The sequence below is a fragment of the Varanus komodoensis genome, unplaced genomic scaffold (genome assembly GCF_004798865.1).
Source record: "Varanus komodoensis strain SLA01 unplaced genomic scaffold, ASM479886v1 scaffold3, whole genome shotgun sequence".
In the NCBI taxonomy this organism is placed as follows: Eukaryota; Metazoa; Chordata; class Lepidosauria; order Squamata; family Varanidae; genus Varanus; species Varanus komodoensis.
This window is the reverse complement of record NW_025335761.1, coordinates 26026098-26050223: the sequence shown is the minus strand read 5'-3', so window position 1 is coordinate 26050223 and position 24126 is coordinate 26026098. Positions and strand designations below refer to the sequence as shown.

The following is a 24126-nucleotide window of genomic DNA, read 5'->3' as shown; positions in this document are numbered from 1 at the left end:
AAGAAATAATTTTATTTTTATTATATTTATATCTTGCCTATTTTCCTGCAAGGAACACAAGGCAGCTTACATAAGGGTTACAGCTTACATAAGTCCTCCTCCTCTCTGTTTTAGCTTCACAACAAGCCTTTGAAATAGATTAGGCTGATAATCAGCAATTGACATCTAGTGAGCTTCCTGGCCAAGTGAAGACAGGCAATGTGTTTTCTTCCCAGTCCAATACTCTAACCACTAAACCACACTAAAGGTATGAAACATGGAGAGTACAGTTCAGTGAATTCTGGTTAAGTGCCTAGCCTTAAGAAATCACAGCCTGAAGAACTCAGTTGTGAAATACAAATGTTAAGAGAAAGTACTTTCAGAAGTACATGTTAACTGTTAAATACATAGATCCAGAGTTTTAGCAAAATCAAAAGTATCTCTTTTACAATAAAAGTAAAATTTATTTTTCACTAATACAGAACTAGTACAAAATCTCCAAGAAATAAAACATAAGTATCCTGAGTGATTAAGCTATGAAATGTAAATAGGCATCAATAGAAGTTATTAAATAATTCAATAAACTGATGCTGAGATTGACTGAATCTATCATGCATGCACCTGGATTTTTTCTGTGAGATTTATCATGAAAATAGTTGTATTTGTGCGGACACCTGCAGATGAAAGCAGTGATTCAAAGCCCCACAATCATGAAGTCAATGCATGTATACAATGTTTTAATCCCCACAGAAGATACATGAAAGTGATTAACTTCAAGGCTGTGTGGATACTTTGACTGCATACCTAGAATATCCTGGAGAATTTGCATTGGAACAGATAAATACTATTCACGTAAACAGCACTTTTAGTTTGCAATACCTATAAAAACAATTCATTAATAATGCTATGGTGTGGTGCACACTTATATTATACCCATTTTATGGAGAAGAATTGCAGGTTAGCAACAATTACTCCCACCTCATTCCTCCTCCTCAAAGTGCAATGTATTTTCCATCAAGGCACATCTTCATGGAAAAATATATTGCAGAAGTTAATGATAAAGCAATGATGAAATCCAAAGGACTTTAAGCCAAATTCCCCTAATTTCTCTAAACAACAGTACATACACTGTTGTGACACTACATAATATGGCTCAGGTTTTTATTACAAATCTGTCTAGTAACACTGTGCCTATTAACTTAAAATACTCCAAAACCTCCTACAGCTTTGGTGTTGAAAAAACATGATGAAATATGAGCAGGCAATAGCTTGCACCCTTTATTCATACACACAAGAAATGCAACAGGTGCTAAAAGTTACAGGTATCTAAATTTCCTCTGCAAAAGTTAGCCACATAGCACTTAGAGAAAATTGATTATGATTTTAGAAGTTCAGAATAAACTATTCTATCTGCGGCACACAGCAAATTATTTGAACATATGATTAAGGGGGAAGAGAGAGAGGGAGAGAGGTGCTGTTACGTGATAAAAAATAGGTTCACAGATTTATTAAAAAACATGGTCTTCTGCTGAAAATAACATTTACTCTTGAACACTGCCAGATATTTTATATCTACCCTATCCTATATATTTTTGCACAAAATTGAAGAATAGACTGTTGATAAAAAATAATCAAGATTAATATTTTATTAAATCTACTGAGGGGACTATTTTGCAAAGAAAACAGTGATTTACAATGGCCTGAACATTATTAAAGTCTACTTTTATGCTGCAGAATCTAATAAATATTAGGAACAAAAACTTTACATAGTTCTTCTTGATCTCATTCTAATGGCGCAGCATTATTAGTTTCTCATGTATCATGTTTCCAGATACTGAGTGTTGAAAGATTTATTCATCTTGAGTTGTGCCCTAAGGAAATTTGGTTTTTAAATAACTTGAATTCTGCAGTTGTAACCCCCACCCCCAACCCCTCTGAAAACTAAGAATGAACAGACAATTGTCCTTTTCAACAGAAAAAATAATGAATCCAATGGTTTAGGAATGTGTGTTTTAAAAGCTACAATTTTAATTTTGACTCTTTTTATTTTTATTTTTTGCATTAGCCCCTCAAATTGCAAATGCTCAACTGTCACAAAAGATCACTGTTAGTGAACCGCCAACATTAATCTTTTGTTTGAAGAGTATGAAGACAGACAAATAAAGGAAACATCACTAAATATCATCCTACAGAAGCAGCAGATACTGAAATGATAAATACCATAACCTATGAGCACCAGTTGCAATGCTGTTGAACAAAAGAAAATTTTAAATATCCAAGACAGTGGCATAGTAATCAGGTGGTTCATAAACAAATAGTAGCCAATTGACAACACTGGACCTTTTCTTCTTGCAATGTTACTGTAAATAAGCATGTTCTCTTTGCCTGTCTGAATTCTACATGCCCATTTTCAGAAGTGCCGCAGCAGATAAGTAACACTGTCATGTCCGTTTTGTCAACTGCATGCTGATGATCCTTTTCAATCTCCAGTTTGTGAATATTATCAAGGTCACATGCAATTGTTCAGAAAGCTCCTCCTGATTCACATGCATCTACTAATTTCTAGAGGAAGTTTTTAGAAATAAATAAATAGCACAACAATAATGTAGAGTAAATAAATTCCTTTTCTCACACAGAAAAAAAATTGTTTCTCCTAAAAACACACAGATCACTAGGTAAGCAGGAATGTTATTATCACAAGGAAATATAAATGCACTTTACCATATACTAAGAGTACATTTAAATTTTATTTGCAATGCTGGTGCCACAAGCAGTATCATTTACCATCTTGAAGTCAAACTTCAATGTTTGGGCAAATACCCACCTCTTTCAACTCCTCTGACCTCCACTTTGTGTGTGTTTGTGTGTGTGTGACAAATTGGTTGCGAGGCATTTACAACTGATGCACATATCGCAAAATTATTTCTGCCAAGCTTCCTCCATGACCTGCCCGTGGGACATGACATGCTCCGAGACGCATTGCTCTATCAAACTGAATCTTTCCAGGACAATGCAAATTATGACAAATTCCATCATCCTGCATTATGCGCTTCATGCTAATCTTCCTAATTCGAGAGAATCGGGAGGTTTTGCTGTTCTGCTGAAGGGCATGTTGTCTGATTGAATGATGGTGAAACAACATTCACAATTTCCCCCTCCATCTTCTAACCCCAGCTGTGGCCACCTCTGCCCTACAACCGCCATGCAGTCTTTTCTGCTATAGAACATCCTGCCCAGAATCAATTTAGAATCTATACGGTCCCTTTTTTTCATTGCTGTTTCAACACATAATAAAATATCAGCAAGGTCTGTTCTGTGGTCTTGGGAGTTAAAAGGGTACTCTATTTTTAGAACAGTATTCTTAAACAAATGTTGCCCACTGAGTCTTCCTGCTGACTTTTCCAAGGCTGTCAGCCTGTCACATTGAGAATGCACCCTTTCTGAGAAGTTAAACCATCTCCCATAGTGGCTTTTGAAGTAATCATTTCAATGATAGGATTCAGGCAATTTCCAGTCTCAAACACTTTTGACTTTGGGATGTTACGCTGCTGGCTCAAAGCAAACAGTCAACCTGCAAAACATTCTTGAAAAAGTCTCCAAGAAGGATGACTTGTGGACAATTCCTCACTGATTCAGAAGGTGGCAGTGTTACTACACAAAAGAAACAGACTTGATATTCGAAGCTCATGTTCAGAAACAAACACATTTAAGAGACGCATATAGTATCCCATGGCATAATTTACTTATTACATTAACACTCACATGTGAAATAATTTTCAGCTATAAGCATGATTATGCCATTAACATCCCAAATGTTCTGAAAGACATCTCCCACCAAAGATCATTGGCAATTTGTTTTTCTATCAACAGCATCACAATCACTGGCAGAACATGCATTCTTTAAAAGTGTCCTGGCTTGGAGTGGAAAGGCCTTTGGTGATAGGACTGAACTAATATAGTATTATTTGCATAGTGAGATGGGTTGTTCTTCCATGTTACAAACCAAAGAATTCTGACAACTTAGAAATGTTTCTTTGATAGTAAAAACAGAATCCCTATTTTAAACAAATTACCCCATTATGTAAGTGAAATGAAAGCATCAGAGTTCTAAAAAAGGCAGAATTACAAAGCAATTGTACTTCTTAATTAATGAATTTGTTTTATGTTGTTTAGGACAATATGAATTTCCTATATACATTTTCCTTGTATAAAATAAAATGATATAAAGGAATTAGAATTCCTTAATATTTTATGTCTCGGGTAAGATGCTAATATATGCATCCATTTGTCAGTGCAACTGATGGTGAAGGTCTGTTCTTTGTGCTATAGATATAATTTCTCTTAGGCTGCTACTTTAAATCAGAACACACGGCTATTTTCGAAAATGAAGCACATGCCATATTTCCTTTCTAGGTGAACAAGCCTTTCAGAAGGAATAGACACACTTGAAGCAACAGATCAAATATGGGCAACTTTTTATTTAGCATTTACATGCCAAGCTTTAAAAGAAATCTTGCATAATTGGTTTGATGTGTTACTGAGTCTTTGTACATGCCTAATAAATACATAGCAGAGATCCACGTTGAAGCATTAGTAAGAAGAGACAGGAAGATCTTTAGCTTTGTACTTCATTCCCAGTGAGGCTCAAACCCTCAGAGGTAAATGACTATGTGAGCACCCTTTCAGAAGAGGCACCGGGTACACCCTGTGCATGCTGCAGCTTGTTGACATGAACCAGGGCAGGCAGACACCAATAATACATGAAGTGTGGTTCAGAGGCAATTAGGATCAGTTGTCAAGGCCAGGCCATTAATGAAAGAACATGTCAGAGGAGCTGGAGACTTCAATGGTTGAGGGCAAGAAGGCGATTTAGTGTGACAGATCGAGTCCTTCCAATGTCCTCAGTGGTACATGCTAATACCAGCCTTAACAACCTTTTGTGGCAGTGTATAATGCGACTAACATGGACTTTGATTCAGCAAAATGACTGCTGCCACTGTTAGTCTGTCTCATTCCAACAACAGTAAAAGCACTGCTTCAAATAATTACCCACTTCCTGCTCCCTCCCCCTGCCTTGTCTAATGCAGCGGGCTTTTATGCATGCCATACAGTTTTGCTGGAAGGTCGCAACACTTACCCTGTTGTTCTCGATTTGTGTTTGCGTTCTTTCCATTTATTAATAGCTGAAATAAATACTCCCTACCCCTAACCTCAGAGCAAAATAAAATAAAGAATTCTGCAACAATGTCCAAGTACAAAGTGATGTACGGAAAATCAAAGCAGGAAAGCTGTCCTGGCCTGTGAATTCCATTAGATGTGGTCCAGAATGCTGCAGAAATATTGCTGGTAAAATACTCACCTTGTCCTTGAGATTAAAGGCAAGTGAACAGCTCCATTTCAATTAAAATGGAATGTGTGACCCCTATCTTGACACTGTTGTCCATTCCTATTATAAATGTAATCTAGACAGAATTAAAATAATTTATAAGGAAACCTGCATTTGTGAAAAATTTTAAGTAGGCACCTTACATGTAAATACTAGAAGTAACCAAATCTTTAAACAAGTACTTTACATGGAACCTATCAATGGTGTTCCATAATATCAAATAAAACTGAAGTATAAATTTATATTTTGGCATTTATTACTGATTCCACTTACCTCCCTGCTCTTCACAGCTTAAGTTCATTATTAACTCCTACAAATATTTGCTGTTTTTCGGTACCCAAACTTGCCCTACTCATGTTTTCTTTTCTAGCTTATCCAGAATGTCACAATTGCTCAAAATATACTATGAAACAGTGGTGGGCTAGGAAATAACTGCAATGCAGGTGAAAACAAACCACTGTATTTAATGGAAAAGGCCACTCAGCTGCAGTGTGCGTTCACGGTATTTCTTCAGGTAGATCAGTCAAAGTGATAAAGGACAAAAATGCAGGTTGATCTTTTGTTTCCTTACTCCTCTCCTTTCTTATTCTTACCCTTGGCCAGATGATGTGGATCCACTCCTATCACTTTTGTCACTTAGCAGTGCCTTGAGTGACCTTTCCAGAGGCAATTCTTAGTTATGACTGACAGGAAAGGCTGTTTCTGGTGGGATGGATTTGCTTCCTCTGGTTTATTGTCACAATACCCTGCCTTCTTCCATTCTCTTTCCTCCTAAAACTTTTGCTTTTCTTCCTTAGGAAAAAAAGAAGTTTTCTGATCAACAGCTTACATATGGAATCAAATTGCCCTATAAACTCACTGAAGCTGGAGGGAAGTAACGTTAAATGCATGCCCTCAGCTGCTGTCCTTGGGTCAAAGACGCAGTGCCATCAACAAAGCAAATCTGCAAATTCTAAGAATTCCTACTTACTTTGAGAATTCAGTTACACTGAACTGACACATTCAGCCTAAATAGCACTTAAACAATTAGTTCAGTGAATGGTATACACCAAAACCTTGAACATTAACCTTAGAATTCTCTAAGAAAGTGGGAATTGTTAGAATTTCCATTTCACTGAATACAGCAAATCTACCACTGAACCAAGTAATGTGGTAAAGAACTCTTGGCCCTTTCAGCAGTTTGAGAACATATTTTGCCTCAGTTTTTTAAAATTTAAGTCAAATCTATGGGACCCATTAACTAAATTAATTTCACATTCATATCAAAACTAACAATTCAACATTAGAATAGAGGAATCAGGAAATGTCTGGGAAAGATACAGAATAATTTTGAGGAGTATATTCTCTCTCCAGGCCTGCAAAACTGAATTCTCTGCTTCTTTTGACAAGCCAGATTTCTGTCCTGTCAGTATGTCTTTGTTCGCTTGTTCTATCAAGAGTCATTTGGCTAACGGGCAGAATGGAAAGCAAATAGATAAACAAATAATAAGTTGCTGCGCTGGGCACTTGGTAACAAAATACACAGACTGCCGTTTTCTGTGGCTTTTTAAAGGATTTCCCCACTACTTCTCTGTCTAAACCACAAGAGTTTTCTTCAGCTGTTTCTTCTCAACAGATCCAGGCTGGAACCCAGCTCTTTGTTCTTAAATTATTTTTCCTTCTATAAGCATTGTTTCCCTTAGTTCACCCTTCCCTGTCTTTTATGCTCTCCAGAACTGTTTCAACTAGGTATTACTTCGAACTCAGCCATACTAGTTTGGAAAAGACAAACCCAAAGACACAGCACATATACTAACAGCAAACTTAGGTTGGTCATGCAAAATAGGGTCACCTCTAAATTAGGTGGTACATTTTACACACATAGGAAACAACCTACGTATATAAATATGTAAACAATATAAAAAAGTAACATGGGGGAGTACCACATAAATAGCCCAATGTGGAGTGAGACTGCACAGTAGTTTCACAAAGCTGCAATGTGCTGATCAGAAAAAGAAAAATGCAAAAAAAGGAGAGGGAGAGTAAATTAGCCTACTCAAATGCCTCACAATTTATAATATAATGGAAGACATACCTAGCTGGTTCCCTGAACATGAACACTTCTAGGAATAAACTGCAATTTGTTGTTGCTGTTATTGTTATTGTTACTTAGCCTACTACATCTGGGAACATTGTCCTTTGGTGCAGTGTGGGGCAATCTTCTGCCACTTCATCATCCTAAATGTTTACCAAGTGTACAGATTCATTAAAGGTCTGAACAGAGTGTGTACACCACTAGAAAGTTCCTCATCAGTGCATTTACACAGAACACAACAGCTCAATGTGACTTTACAAATATCTCAAATGCTGTGCTATCGCTTCTTGACATAAAATGTGCCCATCAAATACAAGTAATATTACTCACAGTAATAATGGCATAGGTACTATTCATTCCCTGTTGTAACTATACATTTCTAACACGTATCCTGCCTCAATAAATATAGCGTTAAATCAGGGTTCTTCATTTATTAATTCAGCCTTTAATAATACATTGCTACGTGGATATGGCAATAAATATCATTAAAAGCATTAGGAACAAAGACCCCTTAAAAGATAGATAGCAAAAGCAATTCATAAAAATCATCATATTTGACTAACATATTATATATATATAGTTGCTCCTAATGACACAGCTTTAATTATCTTTTCTCTCCAAAATGAGCTTGTTTTAATAATAAATGGTTACATTTTTCAACCCTAGTATAGACTGCTACAAAAACCTCATTATAAGTAACAGCCTTTTAGAATAAAAAAGCAGAAAGTAGAATTATATACATTTTTTTAACACACATAGGCCTTCATTTAGGCCACATAGGCCTAAAATGTCTAACTGCCCAATAGCAAAATAAAACAAACACCAGCACATTCACTGGGGCTGTTCACATGACCATTTAACCTATGATGGGACTGTGACCGTTTGAATATGCCTCATATGGGGCTTGTCATGTTGTGTGAACCTGGTGAGTGTGGGTTATGTCAGAGGTAGCCACAAGGAACCCATGAGATGACCACCTCAGAGTAACAGCTGCATATGCGATACAGTGCTTCCAGGCACCATGGATCATCCAAGCCTGCTCAATGAGCAAACCCCAATGGCTCAATCTGTTCAATGACCATGCCTTACTTAAGCCATCGTTTGGTGGGCACCGTTTGCCTCATTACCTGTCCAGGTGCAACATCTTGTATCATTTGAGCCTGTGTGACATGATGGAGGGAAATAACACCACAGGTTCATACAACAAGCCACACTCAGGTAAATAATTAAGCAAACAGTGTGAAGCACATGCTGTAACAATAGGAAGCTGCTATTCTCTTTTTAAACTGAGGTGATTGTGTGAATTGGACCATTATGTTCTTGAACAGGAATCAACTATGTGGCTGGGGAAGGTTATTAAGCTGTAACCTTTTTCTATAATCCCTACCCACAATCTTGGGTTAGATCTAGCCTTCCTATGAATGGAAGGGCTCCTTCTTACAGAAAATTCATGGGTAGCAAGGTGGGGAGGCAACCTCTACCGACTCAGCTTCTTTTTGCAGCCACTTGTGCCCTCGAGAGTCTGACCCAGAAGCCCCCTAGGCTTTGTCAATTAGGCTCGGCCTTGAGAGTCACTACCTGATTGTCATAGAGAAGGAAGAAAATGATACCAAAAGATGCGACAGCACAGAAGCACTGCTACTAGCCATGAAAAAGAAATGTAAGGCCCACTTAGAGAGTTTTTCATATCCCATGAAAAGTCAGTCTCTATAGTAAAATCCAATCCCCATGAAAATGCAGTGTAACACTATTTGCATTTGTGTATTGTAGCTGTTAGAGTATTGGACTGGGGAAGATATACTGTAGCTTCTAGTTGCCCCTTGGCCATGTGGCTCAGTGGGCATGTTTGGGCCAGTCACTGACTCTCGGCCTATCTTGTCTCACAGGGTTGTTGAACATAAAATGGAGAGGAGGACGAGGATTCTGTAAGTTGCCTTGGATTCCTTGTAAGAAAAAAGAAGTGGGGTAGAAATATAAGTACATATGTACCCTGATGAATAGCCAAATCCAAATAAACATTCAAGTCTGATTAATCAGATACCTGAATGTTTGCTTTCTTGGACATCTACAGCAGTTTACAAGTATTTGACATGTATGAAAGCCTGTGAGTATGGTAAAATAGAAAGGTTATTAAAATGCCATCAAAGCCAAAGGAAAGAGGTGAAGAATGCTGTTAAATATATATCCAATGATGTTTGTTTTCACAATTCTGTTATTTTAAAATATGCTGAATTTCCCAAGTAGTCAATTTTTCATTTGCCCAATTACTAGCAATCTTTTCCCCCACTATCAAGAATATCATTTGTTTCTTTATTGTAGTAGATAAAACATTCTTTCATTGTTTCAGCTCACAAGCTGTGCTGATACTACCCACTGTTCTTGCCTCCAGCACTTCACATTATTGGTGTATTATTTCATGCATGCCCTACTCTTTTATCAATTGCTTTTGAAGTAATGTTAATAGACTAGAAAATTGAGACATTTATGAAGTATAGGCAGTGTTTATGAAAAAATCCATAAAATATGACACAGGCAAGACAAGACAAAAGCAGCATTTTAATAGATTATGGCAAAGAGATCCTGTCAGAAGTTGACAACTGGCACCTCCGAGATCACTAATTTTTATGGGATTAATTTTGTGGCATTAAGAAGGAAGTTAAATGTCCTAATTAATCTGTAAATAGCACACACCCAAAATTAAACCTTGTGGCCCCTCATTTGATTTTGGCTTCAATGGCTTGTGCATAATTTCCTTAAACAGATATAGTACAGTACTGAGGGGTGGGGAGAGACAGTATTAAGCACAGAGTTTAACAAAAAAGAAACCCCTTCATCTGAGTCATATTTTAGATTTGCACTGGTTATATAAGCTTATAAAGTACTATATGTAGAATTTCCTTTTAAGGAGGGTGTGCCTGTAGGCTTAACAAAGAGACCAATAGAACATATGACTTACATGAAATTCCCAACATCAAGCAAAGCAATACTCCACAACAAGCATTTCAAATAGAATCATGCCAAGACACCAACTTAGGTTCAGCAGTCATCTGAAGATGGTGAGGCAATGAACCATACGATATATTTCCAGCAGCTTAGACAGAAGCTTGATATATAAAATGCAGCCAATACGAATGCCAAGCATGGTTCTAGAGAAGTACTTACTGGATTTAGTGTCATGTTTTCATCTTTATGTGACAGAACGTCAGCAACCTGTTCAAGTTACAGGATCCTATATTCTTTCACATTTCCACACACTCTTATAAAAGACAACCCTTGAAGTAAAGCAAAGCACAGAAGCCTAACCAAAAGCACTCAAGATTTATTCTGCTAGGGACCAGAGAACATTAGTACTATGACCAGAGTTCTTCGATCAAATTTTTATTCTGAACTAATAACCTGAATTTAAAATTTATTGTAAGATTCCATTCTAGCTTAGATTCAAGACGCTGAATGATAACATGAGTCAGTTTATTCTGTGTTTGTGGAAAAATAAAATAATCTACTTGGGTGTGATTTGTATTATCAACAAGAAAAAAAAAAAAAAAAACAGGGACAGAGATCAATGTATGTATCATCATGGCCCTGAACAGCAGAGGAAAGAAAATTCGTATACTTCATACTGAGGGGTTATAGTGCAATTGAACAGAATTTCCATCAGATATACTATAATAGTAAAATATTTAATGTATTTGGGGAGTTGCCTACAAAAAGCTGAGTTAGAAGCTATAATCGCATATTATCCCACAAACTTTTTAGCATTTTGACCTAGAACATCATTTTAAACCTCTCTATATTCTAAACATATATTTTATACCGGGTTAGTAGTGGATGAATGGAGACAGATATTTCTGAGTTTGCAAAGGGTCTTAAGCCAAAGATGCATATCAGGTGTATCTATTATTATAGTTCCTATTTCTTGTCCCTTGTGCAATGTGTTGTATTACACCTTAGATTATGCTACATAGTATGAGCTTTAGACTGATTCACATACAATTTAAAGAAAGGGTATTTGCTCTCTCATTTTGCTACAAGTATATCAAATTGGATTCAGGTCGCAATCATAGCAAGTGTTGCTTCTGCATCCTGAGGTCAAAAGGGCTTTCTTGTGCTATAACATTTACATTTTTCTTCCATTATCCTAGTGTCATGTCACTGGCAACAATTTTAGGGTGGCACTGACAAGGGTGGAAGGCTTCTCAGTCTCTCCCAGGAGTTTCTGCTATACATTGTTGTAATTTGGACCTCAGATGTTCTGGGTTAGCTGCTCTTCTGAAAATAAAACACTGAAATATATGCCCAGCATTGTAAAGTTATGTTAGTGTTTCAAGCCATTTATTCCAAACACACTTTAAATTATCTGAAAGCACCTTTTAAAAACTAGTACAATGTAAATGGCTATATGCTGCTGGAAGATGTGCAACCGTTCAGGTTGGCAAACAACTAGAATTATATATGTTTTATGATAAAACATCATAGCAGTAAAGCAAAATATTAAAAGATATCTATAAGCAAGAGTGAATTAGCTTGCACACTGAAATGGAAGTTCTAAGAGAGGTTAAATACTACTTGTCTAAGCAGCTAGAGAAATATTTGTTGCATTTGCCTTCCCCCACATCTTTTGCTTTTATTCATGTGACACATTTTCATTTATGCCTCTGTGCAATTTTACTCCTGAACCATGCCTTTTCATTTGGTCTTCTGAACTGCTTCCCAATCCCGGTTTCAATCTTGGCCCTGACGTTAAGATTTCTACATATTCCTGCTCCTTGTTTGAAGTTCTTGATTTTGCATTTGTTCACTTCCCTGTCATCCTCCTCACATCTGTTGTCTTGCATCCACTGCCAAGTGAATGCAACACCGTTCTTTCCATGGCCTGACAATGTTTATTAATTGGCTCATTTACGGGAACTAGTTTCAGTCACTGTTCCATCCCCACTGGCACACCACAACTTCCTGTGTCACTGAATAAAATAATCGTCTTTCCTGCTATTTGAATTACTGGTCTATAATCCAATCACATCTCTAGTACACCTTCCATGATTATATATTTCATCCTTTTTATGTAACACTGAATTAAATATTCAGGATATTCAGCAAAGGTACAACTTCTTATCAGCTTGCTCAATATAAGCCAAGAAGAAATTCCAAAAGTCCATGGGTAAATCTAGGAATGTGTGGTTTTGCCATGATTTTTACATGGCACAAAAAATATATTAATTGAACACCGTAACTTTTTCACAATTCTGCTCATCAATAACTGATGATTTTTTAATTTAATGAGGCGGTATCACAATGGAAAATTTCAAGATATATATAGATATTGAACTGTGCTGAATTCAGAGTCTTCAAAATTGGGTTAGGAAAGATGTAACGTGAACGTAGACATTATAAAGACATGGCTAATGCTGAAAAAATGCAACTGCATGTAGTAATCCTTTACTTCCCCCTAAGTTTAATCTAATTTTACCAAACCACCTGTTCTGTGGAGCAGGCACAGTCTACACATGTTCCACCAGGAATTAAAGGAGGGAACATTTTTACATGATTGTTGTTTCCACGGAGTAGTTCTTTCCCCCTTTGCACAGATATTTCAGCCATTCCACTTATTCCAACCAACACTGAATCCCAATTTAAGTCCTACTGGGGGACTAATTCCTGGCAATGTTTATTACAAATCCTTATTTCTACAAGCACTGTTATATGCAGAAACTGAAACAGATTTCACATCCCAACTTGCTCCATGGTAGGCCATTCTTTTGCTTTACAATTTCTTTATAAACTTGTGTCTTTTATTGTTGAACATTTGTTACCAATATATTTCTTTCATCTTGTTCACTTTAAACTATAAAATTATATATTCTGCTCAAAGAAAAATAAAAACCAATTATTAATTTCTGTAAGATAGATAACTTAATATTTCCATATACAGATTCCAATAAACTTCCAACTGGGATAATTTGTCATAGAATTGATAAACTGGGGAGGAACTAAAGGGTTCATACCTGGATGCACTGACTGTAAGGTCCTATGTTGGCAGGGGCCCAGTGAGAAATGCTCTGTACATGCATAACTTGCTTCTGATTACAAGGCTGATCACTGATCGTTCTATCATGATTATGCACAAGACAGTCCATCTGAAACCAGAGTCCTTCAGGCAAGGGGACTTCTACACATACTCTGAAAACACAATATAAGAAGGTTTTTATCTGTAACATTTTCAACAACAACAAGAGGAGGAGGAGGAGGAGGAGGAATATTGTATATTTAATATAAAAATCTCCAGTGGTTTACATGCACAATTATTTAAAAAAAACATAGACATGACTAAACAACACTAAAAATGTCTAACTTGAATCAAGAAAGGTAAGAGATCATGGAGCAACATCATTGATAATCTATTGTAAGCCAGAGAAAGAATGTGTAAACAAGTATGTTTTCAAGAGGTATTCAAAACACATCACATATCCTGCCTCCTACCCACATAGGGGAAGATGCTGCAACAGATGAGTGCCACTACTGACTGCCTGCCTTCATAACACCTTCCTCTGAAGATCTTAGTAATTGGCTGGGTGTATTGAAGTTTCACATGCTAACTACAGAACTTTGAACAAGGCTCAGTAGCTACAAGGCAGTCTTAACACTTGTCTATGGCTGCACATACTCCTAGCTTTTTCTTCCTGCTTCTCAGAATTGATTCATACAGTCTTGGGAAAGAAGGACTGAGCAAGATGCGCTCCTTAGTCTCCCCCTTTCTCAGTAAGCCCACCTCTTCACAATCACTTTATTCTGGAACCAATATGCTCATCTACCCAGAATGAGAATGCAGGTGAAAGATACTAGTCCTTCTCTTTGTTGTTGCCACTGCGTGCACACTGGAACATGGAAGATGAACAAGCAGCACTGCTAAGCAGCAGCAGCAGCAGCATGTCCAGGAGCCAGGGGCTGGACAGAAGACCATCTGTTGGGGACTGGGACTCAGCAAGTACCTAATAATAATGAGCCCGGATACTGGCCTTGGTTCAGTCACTAAGTTTTTCTCATAACAAGAGTGGGCTTACATGGACCCAGGCTAACAGTGGAGATAGCCCAGCCCATGACTTCATCCCCCTCTCCTCCATTTTGCCTTTCTTTCCATGCCTTCCTTGGTATGGAGAAAAGGATTTGGTTACAAATGGAAAGAATCACTGCTCCCATCTCCTGCTGAATCTTTGGCCTCACACATGCCCATATTCCCACTGTCATATCCAATCTGTGATCAGAGATATCAGTGGGCATTCCCCTGATCACTAATTGTTCTCTCAATTCAAGGATCAGACATAACAATAGGGTTTTCTCAAAGCACAGGGTCTGGAGGCCAGGCCTTAACGCAGCAGGCTTTGTAAGCCAGATGGGGAATGTCTGCAGACCGCACTAGGCCTGTGGGACAGAAGTTCCCCATCCATGCTGCATTTCAAAGAATACCTGATCCTAGGAAACTGTATAATGCACTGGATCCAGTCAGGTCCCTCAATGAACAGAAGGACTCCTTTTCGCAGTCAGAATTGGGATCCATTGCAGGATCCCTGGTGAAGGAAAGGGGTAGAGTGGCCCTGAACTTCTGGAGAATTTATGGAGATAGTGAGGGGTAAATGAAGGTAAAATGTATCTTTCCAACAAACTTTCAGCCAGTTTGTGGAGTTCTACTCCACACAAACCTGAATCCAGCTTGAACAGTTAGAACTTTCAGTTTTAACGTTTCCATTTCTATGGATCTAGATGGCAGCCCAGTAAAGAGTCTTTTTCATAATGAAGCTTAACTATTCTTTTTGAAATTAAGTGAAACTGTGCAATATATATTTTTCAAGATATGGAACTTCTGTTTGGTTTATCAACCTAGGAAGATCCATTACTATTATCATTTCAAATACACTTTTCAGTATTCAGTGTGCTTTATACTGCTTACCCAGTTTCATAGTTAGACAAGGTTTTGCGCAAACCCATCTGCTGAGCTCTTGCTTGAGCTCTTGTGGTTTTTAACTTTGTATACAATGTGCAATGCATCCATTATTGAGTGGCAATATCTATTTCCAGGGGCCTTGGGCAAGGACCCCAGGTGTTGTGACCCAGAACATAGAGTCCACAGATAGTGTAACTCTAAGTAGGCACCAAAACTAGTTCCTCAATACTTCACTCAGTCCACTGTCTCACAATTCTTATCCCATCGATACGACCTTCTAGGAGATGCCATTACCCCTTAACTCAGAGGAATGGGCCTTGAACTTGTTTAATGAGCAGGGATGCCCTCTCGGGCAATCCCAAATGGCTCCTCATTCATCCCAGGGGAAGCTGATGCATACAGCAAAAGGCCACCAACCCTTTAACAGTCAGATGCAGCACTTGAAGGGATGGAGCTTCCAGGAAGCCTTTTCAGGCCCGAACATAAATTCCTGCTCTAGCAACCTTGTTAGTACTCTAATTCCAGGAGTACTTTCCCTGTCCAGAAATAAAATCCAGGTCTGGTCTCCCTGAGATTGGTTGCAGTACAACTGCTCCTGATCATTTTGCCTGTCCCACTCTGCGCTTCCTGGCCTGAACCATCATCTGGAACAGGAGCTGACAGCTCAGGCAGGATACAGCAACACTCAAGTTCCCATTCAATTGGCTAACAACTGTGCAGCACCCCAGCCTGGCTGATCACTCCAGCAGTGCACTACTTCTGTATCCCTCTTGCTCTCTAACACAGAGGATTGAAGCATAATTACATTATTTCTAGGCCTCTTCTCAACTACTTACATATTGGGTTAACACATAGATATTTCTCTCTCTCTGTCTCTCTCTCTCTCTCTCTCTCTCTCTCTCTATATATATATATATATATATATATATGAAATTATAGGGCATGACATTAATAAGGAACATTGGATATTTATCTCAACAAAGTCTCCAATGCAATGAGTTTCACAGAGATCCAATTACTAGTAAAGCTATTACTAAGTAAGGGGAAATATATCTTATTAACTGGAATAAGTAATAAAGCCCTCAACAGGGAAAAAACCCAAAGAACTTGCTTCTTATAAAAGATTTTCTGCAGCATTAAAAATATTTTAATTGTAGAGTCCTTATTTCATTAACTTTATATATTAACATTTTTATTAAGAAGCTAGAATTGAAATACATGTGTAGAAGGTTCCAAATTAAGAGGAATGAGAAAGAAAACATGCTTCTGCTGAATTCACTGCTAAACCTCAATATGGCTATTCAATTGGAAGCTAAAACAGCAATGATGGAAGCAGCACCACAGGTGTGACTAGATAAAAGAGTGAAATACTGTGCATGGCTGCTGTAGTACAGCAGAGATGGAAAAGGACTGGGAAAATATCTGCCTACTGCTATGATATAAATGACTGCATGGGAGGACAGGTGAACAGTGGAGCTTTATGTATTCCCATCTCCTGCATAGCAGCCCCTTTGTGCCATGCTGCCATCAGTTTTAAAAGCACTCCTGGATCACAGAGACAGGTTGCAGCACTGTGGAAACTCATGCTCAGGTGGAGAAAGGATGACGTCTCTTGGATACACACCACTTCACTAAGAGAACCTGTTCCATCAAATATGGCTTCCCATTCTATTTTATCTATTTGGTAACTGTTTGACAATTATGCTTCTGCGTGGGGTACATGAGGAGGGCCTGAGCTCATCATGAGGCAAAAGAGCATTCAGGGACACACTTGCTTCTTTTAGGACAGTGAGTATACATTTGGAACATATAAGGTCCTTATTTAAGAAGTGAACATTCACATGCCACTCATAAAACTAAGAGAGTAAAAGATCGTGCCTTTGAAGAGAGACATACAAATGGGTGAAAGGCAACTGAGAGAAGCTCAGTCTGAGGAAAAAGCATAAATATAGCAGTTGCAACAACGAAGAATGTTCCAGCATATCATAAATGTAAGACAGCAGTGGGACAAGCCTACCTTGCTGGGGGACACAAATCAAATACTGTCATATAGACTGAATTTATCACAGCAAAATCCTTCATGCTCTTCACATACAGATGGACCAAAATTATATCTGTCAATTCCAATCCTTCTGAATTCAGATAAGCTGCATGTGGAAAAAATGCAGTTGTTAAAGACAGGAAATGTTAAATGTGTACAGAATGGTAGTTAGAATACGTTTTTATAAAATACTTTCCCAAGAAAAGCAAATGATAACGGCTTAACATTCTCCTAGATTGAATGAGGCCTGCAACAGAGTGGCAACAATTATTTTATTCATGTATAACATTTGCATGCTGCTCCATATTATATCTAGACTCTTTCTGGAGTGAATAATAAAGATAAACCAGAAGCTGTTATATGCTATCAAGTAATCTCCAACTTATAACAACCCTCTGAATGAAAGTCCTCAAGATGTCCTGTCCATGATAGCACCATTCAGCTCTATCAAGTTCAAGGAAGTAGCTTCCTTTGTGCATTCAATCCATCTCATACTTGTTCTTCCCTTTCTTCTTCTGCCTTCGATTTTCCCTAACATGATTGTCTTCTCCAGGGAGTCTTGCTGTTTCAGGATGTATCCAAAGTATGACAGCCTCAGGTTTGTCATTTTTCCTTCTAGAGAAAGCTCTGGCTTAATTTGATCCAGGACCCACTTCTTTGTCCTTCTGTTGGTCCAGACCCTACATATGCACGGATGAAGCTTCATTAAGCTCCACCACATGAAGTGATGGCCTGATTGATGCTGGGCATTGTGGCAGGTTTGAACCAGGAGGCCTTGTTGCTTTTGGTTTCAGCACTGGCTTCAGCTTTTAATGAGCACAATACAGAAAATGATACAGCCATGGCCTTTTATCACTGTTCAACTTCTCAGCTAATTACAGGCAAAAGGAGTAAACTCCAAGAGTCAGTGCACCTTATCTAACTGCTGCTTTTTGCCCTTGAGCTGATTCCTGAAATATTAGCTATAAAATCTTTGTATGGGAACAAAGCATAGGGACAGGTGAATTATTTAGGAATGTATCTCAAGAACAGCCCTGGTTTGATGTACTGTCTGTAGGTCAAAGGACATTTGAAGAGTGTAAACCGTTGCACACATGAGTATGCTTTGCTGGTAGCATCATCTTTCCTGATGTAAAAGTCTTCCTTCTCGTATGAAATGGTTTTCCTTTTGGCTGAACTGCTTCTGCATGTTCTATTCATGCTTCCAGAGAATCTTATAACCAAAAGTCCCCTATCAACTAATGCTATATCTAGACACTGAGACACTGTCTGGCTTCCTACACAGTCACCCTGTTTTGCCTGACCTTGTCTCAGTTCACTAATGACATGCTCTTTCCCCTGGACTTATTAAACATTCTAGGATTTCGTCTGTTGAATCTTGGGATTCTTAAAACCTATTTGAGACCACCAGAAACATAAATTATATTACAGTAGTGAAAGCGACCACAATACCAATAGTATCTGCTAGTGTGACAGGCTCTTCAGGGGAACACATTGCACCAGAAAAAACAACTGGCAAAAAGTGCAATAGAGTTCACTTACACTAGTGCAACATAATTTATATTGCTGGCACTGCTGAATTGGATATTCCCTCTCCTATTTCAAGGGCTCATTTGCAGTTAATAGCTAATGCTTCTTCTTTCTTTCCATGAAGTGTTTAAGTAAAAAGAATACTCAAGGAAGTTTGCTGATGCTGCTTCTGGAAAAAGGGGGTCCTCATTTTGTGCAGACACTGATCCTAAAAGTATTTGCTGTAGTCTTACACAACTGCCATTCCCCATGCACTACACAAATAACCTAGCAGGTGCCAAGGATTACCACATGCCTAATACTGGCATCTGATTTTGCATGAGCCGACATAACTTTTATGTTGGAACATGCAAAACCCTTGTCTCTTTGGAAATGCAAAATAAGAAGGCCTGTGCTACCACATAGTAGAATGCTTTTTCCTCTTAAGGATTTAAATCTTATGGATCGATTTAGCAGTAAAACAGGCTTTTCATCAAGAAATTTTTAAACCAAACATTTCAGGGACCGAAAGTGGTCTCTTTTTCCCTAATGTTACTTTAGGTGGATCCAATGATCCTGTAATCCAGGGCCAAGGAATGTCCAGCCCCAAAACTAATTTAGTCTACAGGATTCTGGAGTTTGACTTCATAATCTTGAAGTCTTTGCTGAAGAGCATGGCATGTCTCTTTTAAAATCCAACCAATTTTATGTTTGATCTGCCCTGTCCTGCCACCTCAACTCCCAATTTTCCCTGTGGTTTTCATCTTTTCTCTGCTGGACCCTGAAAAAGTTTCCCTTTTCCAGCACTCAGTTGGGAAGTGCTGTTACCTACAACCAGGGCCTGGGTAGAAATGGCTGATTGGTTTACTTGTAGTCTAGCTTACTTCAAATGCTTCTCCTGCTTACTTCTGAATAGACATCAGAAGTAAACTTCTGTTCATAATTACAACTTAATAAGATACAAATATTACAACTTAATATGACACAATTCTGTATTTAGGATGCTATTTGAAAGTGGTGCTCAATTATTAATTTCCACTTGTTGACATAAAAAGTACATGTTCCCTACTTCTGACTAGACATAAAATCAAATTTTGAGCCTACTCACTTTGCTTTTGGACACAGAAGGAAGGTAACCCCAAGATCTCTCCCGTCTGGTATCATCTGGATCCCCAGATTCATGGTCTAAGATAGATGTCCAACCTTGGAGCTGGGAATCTGCATTCTAACCTCCCTCTTCTCCTTAGTCAGCACAGAAAGAAAGGCAGGTTGCTTACCTGTAACTGTCATTCTTCGAGTGGTCATCCATGGCATTCACACATCAATGGGGTTTGACACACAGTGTAGGCCTCATCTGGTGGAAACTTCCAGAGCTGGTTGCCATGGAGTGGGCGGGAGCAGGGACCACCCTGCACTCTGAGTGGTAGATGGGCGGTGGCTCCCGCCCATTCCCTCAGTGGCTGAAGACCACACTGTCCCAGGCGTGCGAGGGATCCGAGCATCATGTATGGAGCAGCTATAGCGCCCTGCCCCGGCCCGTATGGGGCAGAAGCTGACAATAGCCAGCGGGGCGGAGGGCGGGTTGTGTGCATGCACGGATGACCACTCGAAGAATGACAGTTACATGTAAGCAACCTGCCTTTCTTCTTCATGGTCTCCACACAAATCACACACCAATGGGGCGATTAGCAAGCCCCTCAGGAGGAGGGAGGCTATCGTCACTGCAGTATAGATGAGAGGACGGCCCTTCCAAAAGTGCAGTCCTGTCTGGCATGGACGTCTAGCTGGTAGTGGCGCACGAAGGCTGATGGTGTGGACCATGTCGCTGCCCTGCAGATTTCCTGAAAGGGAATGCCAGCCAGTAGAGCAGTGGATGTGGCCTGGGCGCACGTGGAATGCACATGTGGCTGTCCAGTCATTGGGATCTTAGCCATCTCATAGACGAAGGTGATGGGAGCTGGAGACCCATTTTGATAGTCTCTGGCTGGAGACAGCCTCCCCAGCTTTGGGGCCCTCAAAGCGCTCTGAGTGGCAGATGGTCTCAGTCCTGGACCTGTAGTAGGCGAGGGCCCTTCTGACATCTAGTAGATGCAGGGTGGCCTCAATGGGGGTGGACGGGTTGGGAAAGAAGGCAGGCAGGATGATATCCTGGTTCAGGTGGAATGAAGATATCACCTTTGGGACAAAGCTTGGGTCTGGACGAAGTCCGACCTTGACCCTGTGGAACATCGTGAAGGGAGCGTCAATCCGAAGGGCTGCTAGCTCCCTGGCACATTGGGCTGCTGTGATGGCCACCAGGAAGGCAATCTTCCAGGACAGGAGGCTAAGGTCCGTTGTGGCCATCGGTTCAAAGGGCCTCTTCGTGAGGGCCTGCAGGACTACAGAGAGGCTCCAAGAGGGGGAGTGGGGCCAGGTTGGTGGGGCAAGGTTGCAGAGGCCCCTGAGGAAGCGGCATGCCAGGGCATGGGCAAATACAGAGGACCCTTGTACAGGGAGGTGAAAGTGGGAGATGGGCACTAGGTGAACCCTAATGGAGGAGGAGCAGAGACCCGCTGCGAAGCGGGATTGCAGGTACTCCAGGATGTGTTCCATGGAGGCTAGGGAGGGGTCAAGGCCCTGTGCTGGAGTGGAAGCCGAGAAGGTTTTCCACTTAGCCTCGTAGAAGCGGCGAGTGGAGGGTTTGAGGGCAGCCAATAGCACGGTGGCGACAGTCTGAGCTAGGGAGCCATAGCGTTCTGTCAGAGGGGTATTTTCCAGGCTGTTAGGTGCAAGGACCTGAGGTCAGGGTGCAGGACCCTGCCCTGGTCCTGGGAGAGGAGGCTGGACTGAAGGGCAGGTGGTAGAAGGTCTTCCCTGACAGGCGAGGGAAGAGAGGGAACCAGGGCTGTCTCAGCCACCGGGGGTAATCAGGATGCAGCTGGTTCCCTCCCTCTGGATTTTGGCCACTACTTTGGTGATCAGGGGAAAAGGGGGAAAGGTGTAGAAGAGGTCCCCCTCCCAACTGTGTAGGAATGCATCCCCCAGGGATGCCCTGCCGTGTCCTGTTCGGGAGCAGAACAGCCTGCACTTCATGTTGTTCGGGGTAGCGAAGAGGTCGATCGTGGGCTGACCCCATTTGGTGCACAGGAAGAGGAAGGTGGCTGCCTCCAGCTACCACTTGTGGCCAGAGGGCCAGACGGGGCCTTCCAGGACTGCTGTGCACAGCAGGGCAGGCATGACTGGGATGGACACTGTGGTGGTGTCCCCAGAGGCAAGTGCATCACAGCATGGGTCTGCCTCAGGCTCAGGGGGCTGGCAGATGGAAGTTTAAGTCCTCGGCCATGCGGAGCACCTTATCAGAGAAATTACTCCCCTTGACAGGTGAAAAGGAGAGATCCTGGTCCCAGGCCTGCCCCTCTGGGGAGTGGATTGGGGTTACAAGGGAGTGGAGGCGTCCTGAGGCAGGGGAGCGGCTCTGACCTGAATCCTGTGATACAGACCGATGATTGTGGGTGCTCCTGTCCGGATGGGCGGCATGTGTGCGTTTGCGGTGCAAAGCAGGGCTGTGGGAGTGGTGGGGCTGGCGGGGGGGGGGCTGGGGTAGACCACATCACTTGCAGAGTCCTCGCTGTGCCAGCGGTGCCCATTGGGCCTTTGCTGCCTGTCTTCATATCTGGAGGCGCTGCTCGACTCGCCACTAGGTGAGATCTGACAAAGGTGAGGAGCTGCAGTGCTGTAATCCGATCCATGAGAACCCTGCTTCCTGCTGGTGGGATCTGAGTGCCACGTGGTCCTGGAGCGCTCCTGCTGGCTGCCTCAGCCTCAGCCTTGTTGATGCCTCCTGGGCGCTGCCAGTGAGGTGGGAGAATATTTGCAACGACACTCTCTGGGAGCGGAGTCGCTAGAGGAAGAGAGGCTCCGTGCACGTTGCGCCCTCGTAAGCCTATTCCTAGAGACCTGAGGCCTGGGCCTAGACCTGACGCGGGAAGTGAGGGCCTCCAATGAAGCCAAGTCAAAATTGGCTAGGCAGGGCCTCCCCGTCGGCAGAGAGCTGAAGATCGTAGAGCTCTGGAGAGCAGGGAGACCTCTAGTGGCTGTGCCGATCCCCCTCGGTTCCCGCGGATGGGGGGAGCGATGATCCTGCTGGCTCTGTTGCAGATTCTCAGGGCCTGCGGGCGCTGCTGGGGACCGGCGTTCCCCCAGGTAGGGAGACGCTCCGTCAGCGGTCTCCGTTGCAGCCATGGTAGCCGTGCCACATGCAGGGGTGGCCAGAGCCACGGGCGAAGGGACTGAACAAACCAGGATCCGTATCCTGGTGACACTGCAGTCTCCTTCTCTCCCCCTTTGAAGTACCTTGACTAGACAGCCAAGAAAAAGTACCATATATGTGTTTACCCTTGCAGATTTCCATTGCAAAGCACAAGGTTTTTTAAAGAACATTAAAGCAATTAGCCCTACAACAAGGCTTTTGTTTCTTCCATCTTCACAACAGGATACAGAACAGGCTGGAAGCATGAATGAGCAGCAAGTATGGTTGTTCCAGGGAAAGGTTCTAACATATGTAATACCTAGCTGAAGGGTCTCAGTAATGTTTTGACAAAGAACTCTGTAGTCGTTCCTCCAGACAACAAGACCAAAATTGAGTCACTGTCCCCACCCCCTGCTCAGAAAGCAAAATAAATATCTACAGGAAATACAAGTATTACCTGAAACAAAAATACCAGTAATGGAAAACAATAGTTTAAATGTAAGTAACCTGCCAAAAAAACAGCAGGTTTCATAGCCTCTGGCTAGAAACAAAACCGCTACTTTTCATTTCATGCTAATGGAAAGAATGGCAAAGACATGAATGCTTGCATTGGCTGGGGCCCATGGAAATATAACAAGAACTAAGTAAATGTTAGAGAGCCCCATTGCTTTATTTTACATATTATGCCCAGAAGATTTATGCAGAACATTGCTGCCTTTACCTACAAGTCTGATGGCATCCTCCTTGCTGATTTCCAGGCTGTTGGGAAGTAGCTTAAGGGTCCTTTGGAAAGCATGCCATCTTTTGCTTTGCAAAATGGCTAGCACTTCCTTATCATTCTGTATTCAGTCATGAACTCAGCTGCACAAGCCAAATGTTAAGATTTTATGAGCCAATACATCAAAAGTATTCGTGAACAAGAATACAAGCTCACCCATTGCAGCCTCAGAGAGCAATTTCCATTTTTATGAAT

At 40.8% G+C, this 24126-nt stretch overlaps 1 protein-coding gene across 5 annotated transcripts in view; it reads right to left on the bottom strand.

The window, feature by feature from the left end:
- The window catches only part of DPH6 (diphthamine biosynthesis 6), a 267666-nt gene that overhangs the window by 111869 nt on the left and 131671 nt on the right, over window positions 1-24126 (bottom strand). For 4 of the 5 annotated variants that reach the window (XM_044436301.1, XM_044436302.1, XM_044436304.1 and 1 more), the window contains 2 exons: window positions 17393-17522; window positions 13442-13616 (listed from right to left, as the gene is read on the bottom strand). In XM_044436301.1, the coding sequence (XP_044292236.1) occupies window positions 13442-13616; window positions 17393-17522 (305 nt within the window). Of the gene's footprint in view, window positions 1-9792; window positions 11709-13441; window positions 13617-17392; window positions 17523-24126 lie in introns of those variants that run through there. The other variant, XM_044436306.1, reaches the window with a different exon arrangement.